At 35.2% G+C, this 15,564-nt stretch overlaps 1 protein-coding gene and 1 non-coding gene across 2 annotated transcripts; both read left to right on the forward strand.

Annotated features, from left to right (window-relative positions):
- The first annotated feature begins 754 nt into the window (after positions 1 to 754).
- On the forward strand, positions 755 to 2,184 carry LOC121256878 (probable NAD(P)H dehydrogenase subunit CRR3, chloroplastic). The gene is made up of 3 exons (XM_041157663.1): positions 755 to 1,019; positions 1,146 to 1,288; positions 2,019 to 2,184. The coding sequence occupies exons 1-3, from the start codon at positions 793 to 795 to the stop codon at positions 2,141 to 2,143; spliced, it is 495 nt and encodes a 164-aa protein (XP_041013597.1). The 5' UTR covers positions 755 to 792; the 3' UTR covers positions 2,144 to 2,184.
- Positions 2,185 to 9,398: 7,214 nt separating this feature from the next.
- On the forward strand, positions 9,399 to 9,506 carry LOC121258929. The gene has a single exon (XR_005939480.1). It is a non-coding gene; the product is annotated as a small nucleolar RNA R71 (small nucleolar RNA).
- Positions 9,507 to 15,564: the final 6,058 nt, after the last annotated feature.

The raw sequence follows: 15,564 nt of genomic DNA on the forward strand, positions 1-15,564 counted from the left end.
TTCTTCCTGCAATCATTTGCATGTTGTTGGAGAATTTTGTGATTTTTCTGTACTTGTTTTACTGACTCTCTAATTTTGTTGAGGGATACAAAAATTTCTTCCATGATAGCACAATGACCGATGTTTCTCTAATACCAATTTGTAACACACCTCAAATTATTTGAAGAAAAATACACTAAAATCACTCATTTCGAGGATAGCACCTCTAGAGAAGAGAGAAAGAAGATGATGAAAGAAAAATAAAATAGGATTTTGATTAAGTTTATGCATAAAATTTCATAGAGCCTCTGACTCCTTGCATATTGTGAAGTCTTAACAAGGTTGTCCCACATATAGGCCTATACTAAAAGCTCACTAAACAACTGAAATGAGAATTACTCTAAAAGTCCCAAGCCCATTAACCCACTACAGCTAACATCCAATTAAATAACAAGGACCCAAACATGTAATGAAAATTAACTAAATAAACCAAGGATGCCAATGGCCCAATGGCCCAACAAGCACATAAACTAAAACTAGTTATTGAGGCCTTGTAATCGTTTCGGGATTATGACAAATGTTTAATATTGACGTAATTTAATACAAAATGTAAAATTTATTTTATAGTAAAAAAGAGTTTTATAATCAAACGGAGCACATTAAATCGTATAAACTATCTTGTATAAGATGTATGCGTATATGAGATATTTCTATTAACAAAATATATATTTCGTCTTTTTCAAAAGGAATTTATTATAATTTATAATGCTATCCTAGGAGAAGAATCCAATTCCAAGGCCAGACGCAGAAACCATGTATTGCTTATCCTGCCTTTCCATTACCAAACCTCTAGCTTTTGCTTCTCTCCCTCAAAATGACTCTCCTCCTCCCATCCAAACCACTCATACTACGAAACCTCCCATGCGCAGACCAACGTCCTCTACTCAGCCAAGAACGCAGCAGCGCAAAAGACAACAGCCTTCCATCGCCGAAATAGAACGCGCTATCGGTGCCGGAAGGTACCGCGACATTGATGCCAGGCATGTTCGTGTCCCGCTGCTTCTTCATTGTCCACAAATTCAGCATGTTTATTTTTTGGAGTTGATTTTTTTTTTTTATATGTAATTGTCTGAAACTTGAAATTTCTTTGTTTTCTGTGTAACCAGGGAATTGAAGGAAGAACAGGAGGCTGAATTCGACTTCATTTCGTTGAGTTTTAGTGGCAAGTTTGAAGGGCCGGTCGAAAAGAAGCTCCGGGAGACGGGAGAGTGGCTAGACACTTGGACCGAGACCGAGTTTCGAGCCTCTGGTAATTAATCTTTCATTCTTCAACATTCTTCTTGTTATTTGATGTTTCATAATCGGTAAGGGAGAGAAAAATGTTACGTACATTTTTATATATTTTTTGTCCATTCAATCGATATGAACAGTTATTTTATATTAAAAATATAACACAATCGATTATATTAATAGAGTGTATAAAATGTAGGTAAAAATGATTTCATATAAGATTTTTAAATCCAGAATCCACACTTTATCCCCAAATTTAATAGAGTTGATTACACTATCGAGTATTAGTGGGCTATCATTTTGGATAAACCACCCACTTAATTCAGTTATATGGTAGAACTTTTGGCTCTATTCAGTGACTTAATGTCTTTGTGTCAAATGGAATTGATGACTATATTAAAACAACTCTTTAACAAATTATATTCAAACAAATTTTCAACTCTATTTACTAACTATTCACCAATCTCAATACAAATCATATCTTAATAAGTTCTTAATCAAAATCAATAACAACTATATCTCAAAGCTTTTCTATAAAATCCTCAGACATTCTGAACATTTTTCAAATCCAAACATGCATGCCGACTGTCACTCGTGTACCATTTCATATCCAAGACATCTTAAAAAGACCTTTAAAATACAATTTCATTGTCAATTGAAAAAATAAACACACCCAAAAAATTCATGTTTGATAATAAGATTCCTTAGGAGTACTGGAAATATACTAACGCTTCAAAATATTGTTTCAGGAAAAAAGATCCTTATGGTTACATTTCAGTGGATACTACCAATTTGGATGCTCATGCTTCTCATTGCCTGCGGGGTCATCAAGCTACCGTTCAGCAGCCCATTTATTGATGACCTGATTATGTGAACACGTTTCAATTCAAGTTTAAAGACTCCTATTTAACTGCTCTTCACAGGTTAATTAAAGGTACTTGACGTGGTCTTAAATGTGTTTCCAAGTGTATAAGTGTCAAGTTGTATCAAGGATAAGTGTCCAGGATCGTATTCCACAGAGACAAATGATTTTCAGAGTATTTGTAAAGGCTTGATGTAAAAATATGGTGGTGTAAAATGCTATGTAAAATTCTTTTTGGATTTTGATGTTTATTAAAACAGTTGGAAAGATAAAAAGTAGTTTATACACAGTAAGAGATTTGTTGCCAATGGAATATTTGGTGGAGCTTGGATGATCTCGAATCTATGACTTTGTTCTGAAAATATGAATTAAATCATGCACAATTTGATTTCTCAAAATGAAATGGTTCCAAAGATGTTAAAAAGTAATTTTAGTTTCATCTATACACAACAGAGTTGCTAATCAGTAGCTAAATCGACAAGTTCATAGAATCAATTTGACAAACACTGGGGTTATGGTTTAAGACATCATTTGTTTCCACCATTTGCAAGGTTTTCTGGGCATTACTCTCTTCTTACTAATCCAATCAAGGTATTAATAAAATGGAATGTGAAAAATATAAGCTCAAAGTAAATATGTCAACACCTAAACAAAATAGCCTCACTAAATATCCACCAAAATTACTATAAGACGCAGCTGATGGAATTCTTGATTAATTCAAGGTTTTGATGTGCTGTATGTCTACAATAGAGCAGGAACAAGAGCAAGAGATTTTATCAAACTTCCCTTTCCAGAATTCAATTTCAGGCAAAGAAAGGCATGCAATCGAAAGTACATAAAATCCAACAAGAAGAACAATAGAAAACTCTAAAAATCCTTAAAGTTTCTGGAATGCAAGAGCAGAAAAATAAAGCTGACCCTTCACCCAGAAATTCCTCTTACTTTCATACTCCGAATCTTCTCTCCTACCCTCTGTCCTTGCCATCGATCGTAACCTCTCCATTGTAACGGCTTCTCTTCGTGGTCCATAGGCTCCTATGCGTTCCTCTCCCAGTTGCAGCACTTAGGTGTGAGGCATGCTTCTGATTTACTTCATGGGCTTCAGCTCTTGCACATGAAAAATGTTCTTTTCATATTCATGGGCTTATGTGCTTGTACGTACGTGGACCTTCTTGTGATGATTCCTTTCCAACTCTAACTCTTGATAACTCCTGGAACACATAGGCTATATGAGTATATTTAAATTCAATTAGGGTCAAGAAAATTATTTTACATGCCAAAAAAAGTTAAATCACATTATCTAATTAATATTCTTATTTTAACACATAAAGCTCTTTTAACCCAAGATATTTAAGAGTATTAATACTGTATAATTGACCATTTGTCACACCCTCCAACTGATTTTGTGCTAGTGTCTAGCAAATAAATCATACAAAAGGGAAGTTACCAACTATAATTCCAATAAATCTGAAAATCACATGCCATGAAATAAAGTTGTTGAGTTTAAGAACACTGGAAATAGATTAATCTGAATTTTAGTATCAACTGTGAGATTTATACACCATTTAGTTAATCAGCCAAGAGAATTAAATGTAACAAAATTTGCTTTCTTTTAAGTGCATAGGAAAAGGGTTAGAATTCCAAGATCGACTACCAAGAGGAAAGTTTCAATCACAACAGTCAATCTGAGATAACCACATGGTTTTATTCTAATTCAAAACTATTGTAATGGTGGCTTTCACGTTATTACACTTTAAAAGGCGCATACTTTCTTATTTAGTAAGGACCCTAGTAATAGGTAACCTTTTCCAAAACACAAATGTAAATCATATATGAATTTTTGAAATTTTTTTCTTTTTATTTCCATTTTTTTTTTAGATAAAAGATATGAATTTAATCCCTAACTTGTCCCTAATCTCATTTAATTCACTTCAAATTTCTTCCTAAACCAGTAGAATATGGTTCATTAGAGTCCCAAACAACTGAAGTGTAAATCAACAAACAATGACCCAATGTAGTCTTTCTAGGCATTCCCGGTATGTGTTGTGTGTGTCTTAGCAAAAACCTTTAACATCTTTCGCTTGGTTTAACAGCTAAATAAAATGGATAAGTCTCTCTTTTGACCTATACTCAGATTTGCACTACATTCCTCATGTTCCATGACCTCAACAACTCATTTTTTAGTTCACATTCCAGAATGTAAAATTCAAGAATAGGGATTTTCATTTGCTTTGGACTCATTACCAGCACTCCTCCAAGGTGGACCAACATATGTCTAAGGCATGCAAACAGAAAAATAAATTTTATTCCACACCCCCAGCTAGATTGTAACATTGTCCTCAATGATGCAAGAGAAATGAAAGAATGTACACAATAAGAGCAGTTAAGGGGAAAAACCAGGTAGAAAAAGAATCAAATAGTGGAAGAAAAATTGAAGGAAAGAGGAAAAGAAAGTACCTGAGCAGCTTTGAAAGAAATGCAACCAAAATAAAAATAAAGACTAAAGAACAAAAGAAAACAATGAAAAAAAAATGGACAGATCAAGTAATGTAGAGTAGATGGTGCAAAGTTAGAAATAAAAGGCTTGAGCCTTTGACCATTAACTTTAAAAGTATTACCATTGAAATGATTCATGATCTCTATAGCACCATGAGAAAAAACAATTCGAACCACATAAGGCCTACTCCACCGAGACCTTAGCTTACTAAGGAATAAGTGTAACCAAGAATTGTACAATAACACTTGTTGATCAGGCTCAAAAGTCTTACGTTGGATGTGTTTGTCATGAAAGTTCTTCATTATTTCTTTGGACAACATAGAGTTGTTGTAGACATCCATCCTCAACTCATCCAACTCAGATAGCTACAATTTCTTCACACAACCAGCTTCATTGATGTTAAAATGACATTGCTTAATGGCCTAATACGCTTTATGTTCTAGCTCTACAGGTAAATGACAAGCTTTACCATATATTAGTCTATATGGAGGCATGCCCAAAATGGTTTTAAAGGCTGTTCTATAAGCCTACAAGGTATCAGACAATCTCAAAGACCAATCCTTCTTGTTTAGGCTAACTGTTTTTTCAAGGATGTTTTTAATTTCCCTATTAGCTAGTTCAACTTGTCCATTAGTTTGAGGATGATAGGGAGTAGAGATTTTGTGATGGATACCATACTTCTTCATTAAGGTCGAGAAATGCTCGTTACAAAAATAAGTGGCATTATCACTGATTATGGCTCTAGGCATGCCAAACCTTATAAAAATGTTTTCTTTCAAAAATTTTAAAACAACTTGATGATCATTAGATTTGCAAGGGGTTGCCTTAACCCACTTAAAAACATAGTCAACAGCAAGCAAAATGTATAAATAGTCATAAGAAGAAGGAAATGGTCCCATAAAATTTATTCCCTAACAATCAAAAATTTCAATCACTAGTATGGGTTGCGTAGACATCATATTTCTCCTAGTGATTCCTCCCAATGTTTTACAAGGTTCACAAGTTTTACAAAAACTAAAAGCATCCTTGAACATAGTTGGCCAATAAAATTCACTTTGAAGAATTTTAACCACTGTTTTGTAGGCTAAACAATGCCCACCACAAGCTTCTATATGGAAAATATTTAAAACACTAAAAATTTCATTATTAGGCACACACTTTCTAATGATTTGATTTGAACAATACTTAAAGAGGTATGGATCATCATAGAAAAAATACTTAGCTTCAAATTTTAGCCTCTTGATGTCTTGAGCAGTCCAATGAGGGGGAGTTTTTCCTATGACTAGAAAATTTACAAAGTCAGCATACGATAGTAAAGTTTCAATTGAAACTAATTATTCAACAGGAAAATAATCAAAAATTAAACAGAACTGCTTAGAAATTTTAGGTGTAAGCCGAGAAAGATGATCCGCCACCATATTTTCCACTCCTTTTTTTATCTTTTATTATGAGATCAAATTCTTGTAATAGGAGTATCCATCTTAACAGTCTCAACTGTGTCTTTTTTTGACAATAAGAATTTCTAAGCTGCATGATTAGTGAATATTATGACAGGTGAACCAAGAATGTATGATGTGAACTTATCCAATGCAAAGACTATAGCTAGTAATTCTTTTTCTGTGGTGGAATAATTCTTTTGGGCAGCATTTAAAGTTTTACTAGCATAGTATATAACATATCGTAGCTTATCTCTTCGCTGTCCAAGTGCAGCCCCACAGTAAATTCACTTCCATCACACATTAATTCAAAAGGAAATGACCAATCAGGGGGTTGAATGATGGGTGCAGTGGTGAGAAATGTTTTCAACTGATCAAAGTAATTTTGACACTCTTTGGTCCATTCAACCTTGATATCATGCATTAAAAGTTGACAAAGATGCTTACAGATAAAGCTAAAATTCCTTATGAACCTTCTATAAAAAACCAACATGTCCTAAAAAGGATCTAACATCTTTCACAGTTTTAGGTGCAGACAAATTTGAAATTAAGTTTAATTTAGCTATATCTACCTCTATGCCCTGAGAGGACACAATATGCCCCAAAAGAACTCCATGTCTCACTATGAAATAACATTCTTTTCAATTCAATATCTATTGTTTTTCTTTACATCTTTTCAAGACAACTTGTAAATTAAACAAACATGCATCAAATGTTTTTCCAAAGATTGAAAAATCATCCATGAAAACCTCTACAATGTCCTCAATCAAGTCACTGAAAATGCTTAACATGCATATTTGAAAAATGGTCAGGGCATTGCATAGTCCAAATGGCATTCTCTTGAAGGCAAAAGTCCCAAAATGACAAGTGAAGCCAGAGAAGTCATCTAAAAAATAATAATATTCATGCCCCGTCACTTTTTTTTTTTTTTTTAAATCTGGTCAATGAAAGGTAAGGGAAAATGGTCCTTCCTAGAGGCAGCATTTAATTTCCTATAGTCTACGCACATCCTCCAGCCTGTGGTCTCTCTAGTAGGCACCAATTCTCCTTTGTTATTTTCCACTATCGTTATACCAGATTTTTTTGAAACAATTTGGATTGGGCTAACCCACTTGCTATCAGCAATGGGATAGATGATGCCTACGTCTAACAATTTGAAAACTTCCTTTTTTCCCACTTCTTTCATTGTGAGCTTTAGTCTCCTTTGCATCTTTCTAGAGGATTTTGAATCGTCTTCCATATATATCCTATGTGTGCAAATAAGAGGACTTATACTTTTGATGTCAGCAATGGACCAGCCAATGGCTGATTTGTGTTGTGCCAAAAATTCCAGCAACTTACTCTCTTGGTCAGGGGTTAAGAGTGTTAAAATCACCACTGGAAATGACTTTTTGGGCCAAGGTAGGCGTATTTCAGCTTCGAGGGCAGTGACTTTAATTCCAGTACTAGGGTCTTTTCATTTGAGTGTTGTGCCGAGGCTTGTAATGCTAGTAGTGGCTCAAAGTTGAGCTTCCACTGCATCTCATTTGAATTTCTTGCACCACAAAGAGAAGAAAATTGATTAATAGATCCAATTAAATCAGATGAGTCTTCTAAATCCTCCCAATGTTCGTCACAATTGTAATTTAACAAAAGATTTTTAGCAAGTAGGGACTCCAGTACATTGACTTCTTGAATATCTTCAATTTCTTAAGGTTGCCTGCACAAGTTAAAAATATTCAGTTCTAAAGTCATATTCCCAAAACTCAACTTTAAAACATCACTCCTACAATTAATTATAGCATTAGAAGTTGCTAGGAATAGCCTTCCTAAAATCACAGGTGGTGAAGAGTTTGAGTGGAATGACAACTTCATATCCAATACCACAAAATCCACAGAGTAATAGAATTTATCTACTTGGACCAAGACGTCCTCAACAATACCCTTAGGAATTTTTATGGTTCTATTGGCAAGCTATAAAATGATAGATGTAGATTTCAGCTCACTTAAACCAAGTTGTTCATAAATAATATAAGGCAATAAATTGACACTTGAACCAAGATCCAACAAAGTATGACCAATTTTTGAATTTCCTATCATACAAGCAATTGTAGGTGCTCCAGGATCCTTATATTTAGGTGGTGTATTGCTCTGAATGATAGTGCTAACTTGCTTAGTAAAAAAAGCTTTCTTGTGCACATTTAATTTTCTTTTCACAATGCATAAATCCTTAAGAAATTTTGCATAAGTAGAAATTTGCTGAATAGCTTTTAACAGGGATATTAATCCTAACTTGCCTAAAAACCTCAAGAATTTAAGCATGATGTTTATCTTTATGTAACGGATCTAATTGCTAAGGAAGAGGAGAAGGTATAGTACAATCAATTTTTGCATGCTCTCCATCTTTCTTAGAAGGGTTAGAAACCTTACTAGAATTGTATGGTTCATGTGCTGGAATATCCACCACCTTGCCACTTCTTAAAGTAGTCACTGCTTTGATTGGCTTTAAGTTAGGATTCTCATTTACTACTTGCACTTGATGGGATTGCCCTTGTGGATTTGGTTATGATTGTGCAGGAAATTTACCCTTCTCTTAAGTATTTAAAGATGTTGTCAGCCTTGTGAGGGAACTCCTTATGTCATTAATTACTAATAGATTCTGATTGTTGATTGTTTTTTGACCCTACATGAATTGTTGAAGTGTCACACTCTACTGCTGACTGTGCATTAAATTGAGGACTTTGACTTGAATGGGGAACATATGATGGACCAAGATGAGCTCCATATGCTGCAAAATTTGTTGGTCCTGCTGTAGGTGTAGCAGGAGCATTGCTATGCTCACCTCTCCAACTAAAGTTTGGATGATTCCTCCATCCAGCATTGTAAGTGTTCGAGTATGGCCCTGAAAAAAGGTTTGGAAACCATGTTAACATTGTGAGTTTGATCTAATAAAACTTCTTTAAATGCAGGAATTGTAGGACTCTCATTTGTGGAATGTCCTTGATCCTCACAAATGCCACATTTTTCTGCCACTCTTTGTACAACTTGCACCTCATTCACTTTTTTTAACTCAGTAGCCTCTAATTTCTTTAAAATTAAAGCTAGCCTAGCATGCAAATCGTCCTACCCTCTTAAAGCATATTTTCCACCTCCACCAACATGTCTTGAAGTCTCATATCTATCAATACTATCAATATTGTCCCAAGATTATGCATTTTCAGACAAATAATCAAAATACTCAAATGCTTCTTCTGGTTCTTTGTTAAAGAACTCACCATTTCACATGGTCTCAACAAATTGTCTCATTTTTTGTTGTAAACCCTCATAGAAAAAACTTATGACCCTCCAATTCTCATATCTATGATGAGAGCATGCATTTAATAAGTCTTTAAAATGTTCCCAACAGTGATAAAATGTTTCTACATCCATTTGACAAAAATTCATAATTTATCTTTTTAAGGCATTAGTCCTATGCATTGGGAAATTTTTTTAAAAAAAATTCAGTTTGCGATTCCTGCCAAGTCCCAATAGACCTTGGCCTTAAGGAGTTTAGCCAGGTTTTAGCCTTACCCTTTAGAGAAAATGGGAACAATTTTAACCTAACGACTTCTTCAGTGCATACTCTATCCATGAAAGTTGAGCAAACTTCTTCAAATTCTTTGATATGCAAATAGGGGTTTTCTGATTCCACGCAATGAAAATGTGGTAGCAGTGGAATCATCCCAAGTTTGAAGTTAAAATTATTTGCATTCAAAGGTTGAATGATATAAGAGGGTGGACTAGTCCTAACAGGCTGTAAATATTCTCTTAATGTCCTGTCAGCATTTGCCATTTCCCTATTATTTTGATCATTTTCAGTCATGTTGCTATGAGTATCAAATGATGATTCAAATGCTGAATTATAAGAACCAGATGCACTCGAAGATGAGGTTGATGATTCAGTCATAGCAATTCTATATGTGCACTATCTCTAGCCCAACTAGACATGCAAATTCACTAAAAAAAATAAAAGCAAATAAAAGCAAATAAATAGAATGAAAGGAAAAGATATCACCCAGGCTGTTAAGAGGTTCACAGCTCCACAAACACCCTCTCAAGGTTCAGAAAAATACTCTGATGACACCAATTGTCCCCGGCAACGGCGCCAAAAACTTGACGTGGTCTCGAATGTGCTTCCAAGTGTAGAAATGTCAAGTTGTATCAAAGATAAATCCAGGATCATATTCCACAAGGACAAATGATTTTCAAAGTATTTGTGAAGGCTTAGTGTAAAAATATGGTGATGTAAAACGCTATGTAAAATTCTTTTTAGATTTTGATGTTTATTAAAACAGTTTGGAAAGATTTAAAGTAGTTTATACACAGTAAGGGATTTGTTGCCAATGGAATGTTTGGTGGAGTTTGGAGGATCTCGAATCTATGACTTTGCTCTAAAAATATGAATTAAATCATGCACAATTTGATTTCTAAAGATGAAATGGTTCCAAAGATGTTAAAAAGTAAATTCTAGTTTTATCTATACACAATAAAGTTACTAATCAGTAGCTAAAATCGACAAATTCACAAAATCAATTTGACAAACACCTGGGTTACAGTTGAAGACATCATTTGTTTCCACCATTTGCAAGGTTTTTTGGGCATTACTCTCTTCTTACTAACCCAATCAAGGTGTTAATAAAATGGAATGTGAAAAATATAAGCGCAAAGTATATATGTCAGTACCTAAACAAAATAGCCTCACTAAGCATCCACCAAAATTACTATAACACGCAGATAATAGAATCCTTGATTAAATTCAAGATTCTGATGTGCCGTGTGTCTACATCAGAGCAGGAACAAGAGCAAGAGATTTCATCAAACTTCCATTTCTAGAATTCAATTTTAGGCGAAGCAAGGTATGCAATCGAAACTATAGAAAATCCAGCAAGCAATGAAGAACAATAGAAAGCTTTACCGCAACCCAAGCCATGGAGTTAGCCTAAGTTTACCATCATCAACATCAGAACTCAACAAAAATAAAAACCCTAAAATTCCTTAAAAGTTTCTGGGATGCAAGAGCAGAAAAATAAAACCAACCCTTCACCTAGAAGTTCTTCCTTCTTTCATACTCCTCATCTTCTCTCATACCCTCTCTCCTTGCCATTGATCGTAGCCTCTCCATTGTAATGGCTTCTCTTAGTGGTCCCAGGCTCCCGTGCTTTCCTCTCCCAATTGCAGCACTTAGGCATGAGGCATGCTTCTGATCTGCTTCATGGGCTCCATCTCTTGCACATGAAAAAGGTTATTTTCATATTTATGGGCTTATGTGCTTGTACGCCGGCCTCCTTGTTATGTTTTCTTTCCAACTCTAACTCTTGATAAATCTTGGAATAGAAAGGTTATATGAGTCTATCTAAATTCAATTAGGGTTAAGAAAATTATTTCACATGCCAAACAAAATTAAATCACATTATCTAATTAATACTCTTATTTTAACATATAAAGTCTTTTAACTCAAGATATTTAAGAGTATTAATACCGCATAATTGACTATTTATCAGTACTCTCTGCTATATAGCTAGCTAGGTATTAACTTGAAATTATAACACACCGATATCATTAGTACTCATTCTCAATGGCATCTCCAGTAAGTGCTGAGTGGTGATTATGCAATTTATACATAAAAATGGACTGATATCATCTTCCATTCTCTGTTCAAAATTGACAGTGAAATTAAAAAATAGATGGACACTACAAAATTTAGAACTCTAAACAACAATATTAAATATTGTAGGATCTATACATTAGGTCTAATTCATAAACGGAAAAAATTTCTAATCATGAAAAAACACAGATGAGTTTGGTAGACTATGATTATGTGCAGGTCTATTAATTCAAGACCGAAGTTCCCATATTATTTAAAAACTTTTAACTCTTTTATGAATAAATATAATAGGTCTTACAGTAAGTAGTGTGTTACACACCAACTTGTAATTAACATGCTTTATCTTTTTTTTAAAAAAAAAATTATTATTTATCATCATCTCAATCATCATCCCTTTACATGGCAGAAATGATTGGAAAATGAGTATAGAATAGTAAACAGTGTTGATTGAGAGAATGGTATGTTACACTTCTTCATTTTTAAGAGTAGTGATAAACACACAATACTTTACACAATACTTTTCATAACACATTACAAAATAAGAGTATTTTTATAAAATGATGTTAGTTTTATAAGGTATTTTACAAAAATACTCCTCCTTTTAAAACATTGTTGTATAAAATATTATATAAAATGTTGTGTGTTTATCATTTTTCTTTTTAAAATGGTTCATAGGATAGAATGAGTGCTATGCTAGTATTTTGACATGTGTACAAATGTGATTGGTGCTGATATTACCATGAGTGATACGTAAGCATAACAAGATAATTTAGGGATCGGTTTGAAATTGGACATAACCTTGAGGACTATATATAATGAATTTAACAAAAAAAAAAATATTTATTTCTTGATAAGAAGAAAGAATTTGCATTACCTCTAAAGATTAAAGTGGAAGGGACGCAAGGCAATGTTGGTATATGAATCCCTACTCCGTGCTTTCGGATATCAATTGTTGAGGGCCCGAATTCATTTGCCTTGGTCCAGCAGAGGCCTGGCCTAGCAGAAGCTTTTCACACTTAAGCCACGGTCACTCTTCCGTTGGAAGTTCACATTATTAGGATTGAGTAAAAATTTAAAAATTCGATTTGATTCTGAAAAGAAGGAGTCGGAATTGGATTTCTTTTTAATTTTTCGGTTGGAGTCGGAGGTGTCGCTAGACCGACTACGACTCTGATCTAATTTGACTTTGACTTTATGCTCTGATTCAAACTCTAATTTTATGTTCCGACTCCGATATTGTACGTATGTTATAAATTTAATAATATATTAGTATGAGCTAATTAGTATAAAATAGTATACTTATACTATAATATAAATTGATTAATGATAGTTTATTATATGTAAACATCATAGTATTACTACTATACATAATCAAGTATATAAATAAGTTAGACACTAATATTTAAATAAGTCTTGTATAATAAGCTAATAAGGCATATACTAATTTACTAAAGTATAATAACATGTAATTAGAAATAAAATCGGTGCTCACCCCTACACACGATACTAATTAATATTCATATTAAGAATCAATTAAAAAAAAGAGTTTTTTTACTTATAAGCTAGTGTATAAAGCACACTTTTCATACCATTGACATAACAAAACTTGATTTGTAACAGATTTAAATTTAAAATTTATCTTACAAATTAAGTCTTACCATATCAACGATATATAGGGTGTCCTTTACATACTAGTTTACAACTAGATTTTTTCTTAAAAAAATTCTTTTCAAGTAGATTCATCAACAAGGGTCTGAATAAATAAAAGGGCAAGTGCTTGGTTTTAATCCTTATAAAATAACCTTGTTATGGACGTGTTTCACTGCTACCACCTCACGATTACCTGTAACCAAAGAGTAAGACAACTTGGGGGTTTGAGAGAATGTCTTCAATGCCTAAGTCAGTGACTGAAGATAATTTAATAATACCAATGAGTGCGATCCCCTTTACATGCATGGGTTCTTCTCTTATATAAGGCTTTTGAATCGTTCTGTTGTTAAATGATAATGAGCATATTTGTTATTCAAATTCAAATATGGGGATGAGGATTCATCCCTTAGTGTTTTCGAATGACAACTCTTTTATCCCTTGCCCCCATTGGATAGTTATCCAATCGATATTGGCTATGGGCTGGATCCTTTTGACATCGAGTTGGGTTTTAGGTGGTGAGATAGGCTTCGGGCTTAAGTAAGGGCCCAAGCCCATGTGAGGCTTAACCGGTTGGAATATCCTCTCCAGTTACCCCGCGAAGTCTCCTCATGTGTGGCGTGATGGGCTTAAATCCATACGTGCATCGTATCGCTTTTCGAGGTCCCTGTCAGTGCGTCGTTTCGCCTTCACACTTTTCGTACCTCAAATGTCAACTCTATTTAAGGGTCTTGGGGTCTCGTTTTCCCTCATCTCTTGAATTCCTTGTTTTTTTGCACTTCTTGCTAACTTTCTGTGTTCTTGTCTTCCGTATGGATAACCTCTCATTTTCTCATGATTTCTCACCTCCATTAATGGCTGCTTCTTCTAAGGGTAAAGTCGTGACTTCTTCCCGTGGTCCTTCACCACCCCACGACTCCTCTCCTCCTCGAGTTGCTATTGCTCCTCCGGCGTCTATATTCATGGGCCATTGATGGTCCTCGAACGTCTCTTCTTGCAAACTCGAGAATGCCCGAAACAACTTCAACATCCCCGATTTCGTTCATCTGAAGGTGCTCACTCCAAACCAGAGGGCTATCGATGCAAGAGGTATGGCCATTTATGTTGTTCTTTATCTTGCGATGTTTACCATGAGGCTTTGATTGCCCTCCATGCGGCAATCCGCGACGTGTTGGATGTTTTAGGGCTTGCTCCCTTCCAATTGGTGCCCAACGCTTGGAGGATCTTGGTGGCCTGTTGCGTTTTGTGGCGAAGGGTCTTAGAACCTATGGGTGATGAGTATCCCGACTTAACAGCTCGTGAGTTTTTGTTGCTACATGGGTCTTGGCGTTTGGAAGGGAACCTTTATAGCTTTAGGTCTCATAGTAAATTGGTTGAATTGGAATGCCAAGTATTCTCATGCAAAAGATCAAATTTTTCTTCCTTTCTGGTTTCGGTTGGGAATTTCCTATAGATGAAGCATCTAGTTGCGAGTTTCCCTTTAGGGCTTATTGGTCCCCTATTCCTGACGAGGATGATTTTGAAATCCATTTTTCCCTTCGTGAAGAAGCCCGCATGCAATTGGTAAAGTCTTGGGCTCAGGCTCATCCCAACTCATGTTTTTCGGATGTGCTTTTAACTTCTAATAATATTGAGAGGTTTCTGATGGTTTCCTAATCGGGCTCATGTATCGGGTCATGAGTATTTGGGTGCCTCCTCACCGGCTGCTGATTTGAAGAGAAAAAACCCATCCTAGTGCTGGCGGGCAAAAGAATAGAAAACTTAAGAGGGCTCACATTTCCCCTCGTTCAGATGAATCCATCTCATCGAGGTGTGACTCCTCTCCCCCTCCCCCGTCGAGTGAAGGTATTAAATTGGTTGCTCCTCAGAAGAAACCGAGCAAACCCGCATTGCATGCGAGTGGAAGTGCTAAGTTAGTTGTTCCTCGGGAGCAACTGACCAAACATGCGCCTAAGGTGAGTGAAAATGCCAAATTGGATGTTCCTCGGGAGAAATCGAGCAATGTCTTAGGATGAAGAAGACCTTGAAGCCATTATTGCGGCGGAAGCTACTGCCAATGCCGCAAGTCAAGAAGGCAAGGACATTCATTTGGGGAGGATGATGATGTTGTCCTTTTGAACACCGATTTGCTCACAGTTCCTTCCTCTGCACCTGCGGACTTTCAATCTTTCGAGGTTCCTCCGCTTGCAGTTCCTGTATCCACGCTTGCCACTACTCAGCCTTTTGATGT

The sequence above is a fragment of the Juglans microcarpa x Juglans regia genome, chromosome 3S (genome assembly GCF_004785595.1).
Source record: "Juglans microcarpa x Juglans regia isolate MS1-56 chromosome 3S, Jm3101_v1.0, whole genome shotgun sequence".
In the NCBI taxonomy this organism is placed as follows: Eukaryota; Viridiplantae; Streptophyta; class Magnoliopsida; order Fagales; family Juglandaceae; genus Juglans; species Juglans microcarpa x Juglans regia.

Coding starts and splice junctions, on each gene's coding strand:
- LOC121256878 (XM_041157663.1), top strand. CDS start 793: ATGTATTGCTTATCCTGCCTTTCCATTACCAAACCTCTAGCTTTTGCT. Junction 1,020..1,145: donor TACCGCGACATTGATGCCAG/GCATGTTCGTGT, acceptor CTGTGTAACCAG/GGAATTGAAGGAAGAACAGG. Junction 1,289..2,018: donor GACCGAGTTTCGAGCCTCTG/GTAATTAATCTT, acceptor ATATTGTTTCAG/GAAAAAAGATCCTTATGGTT.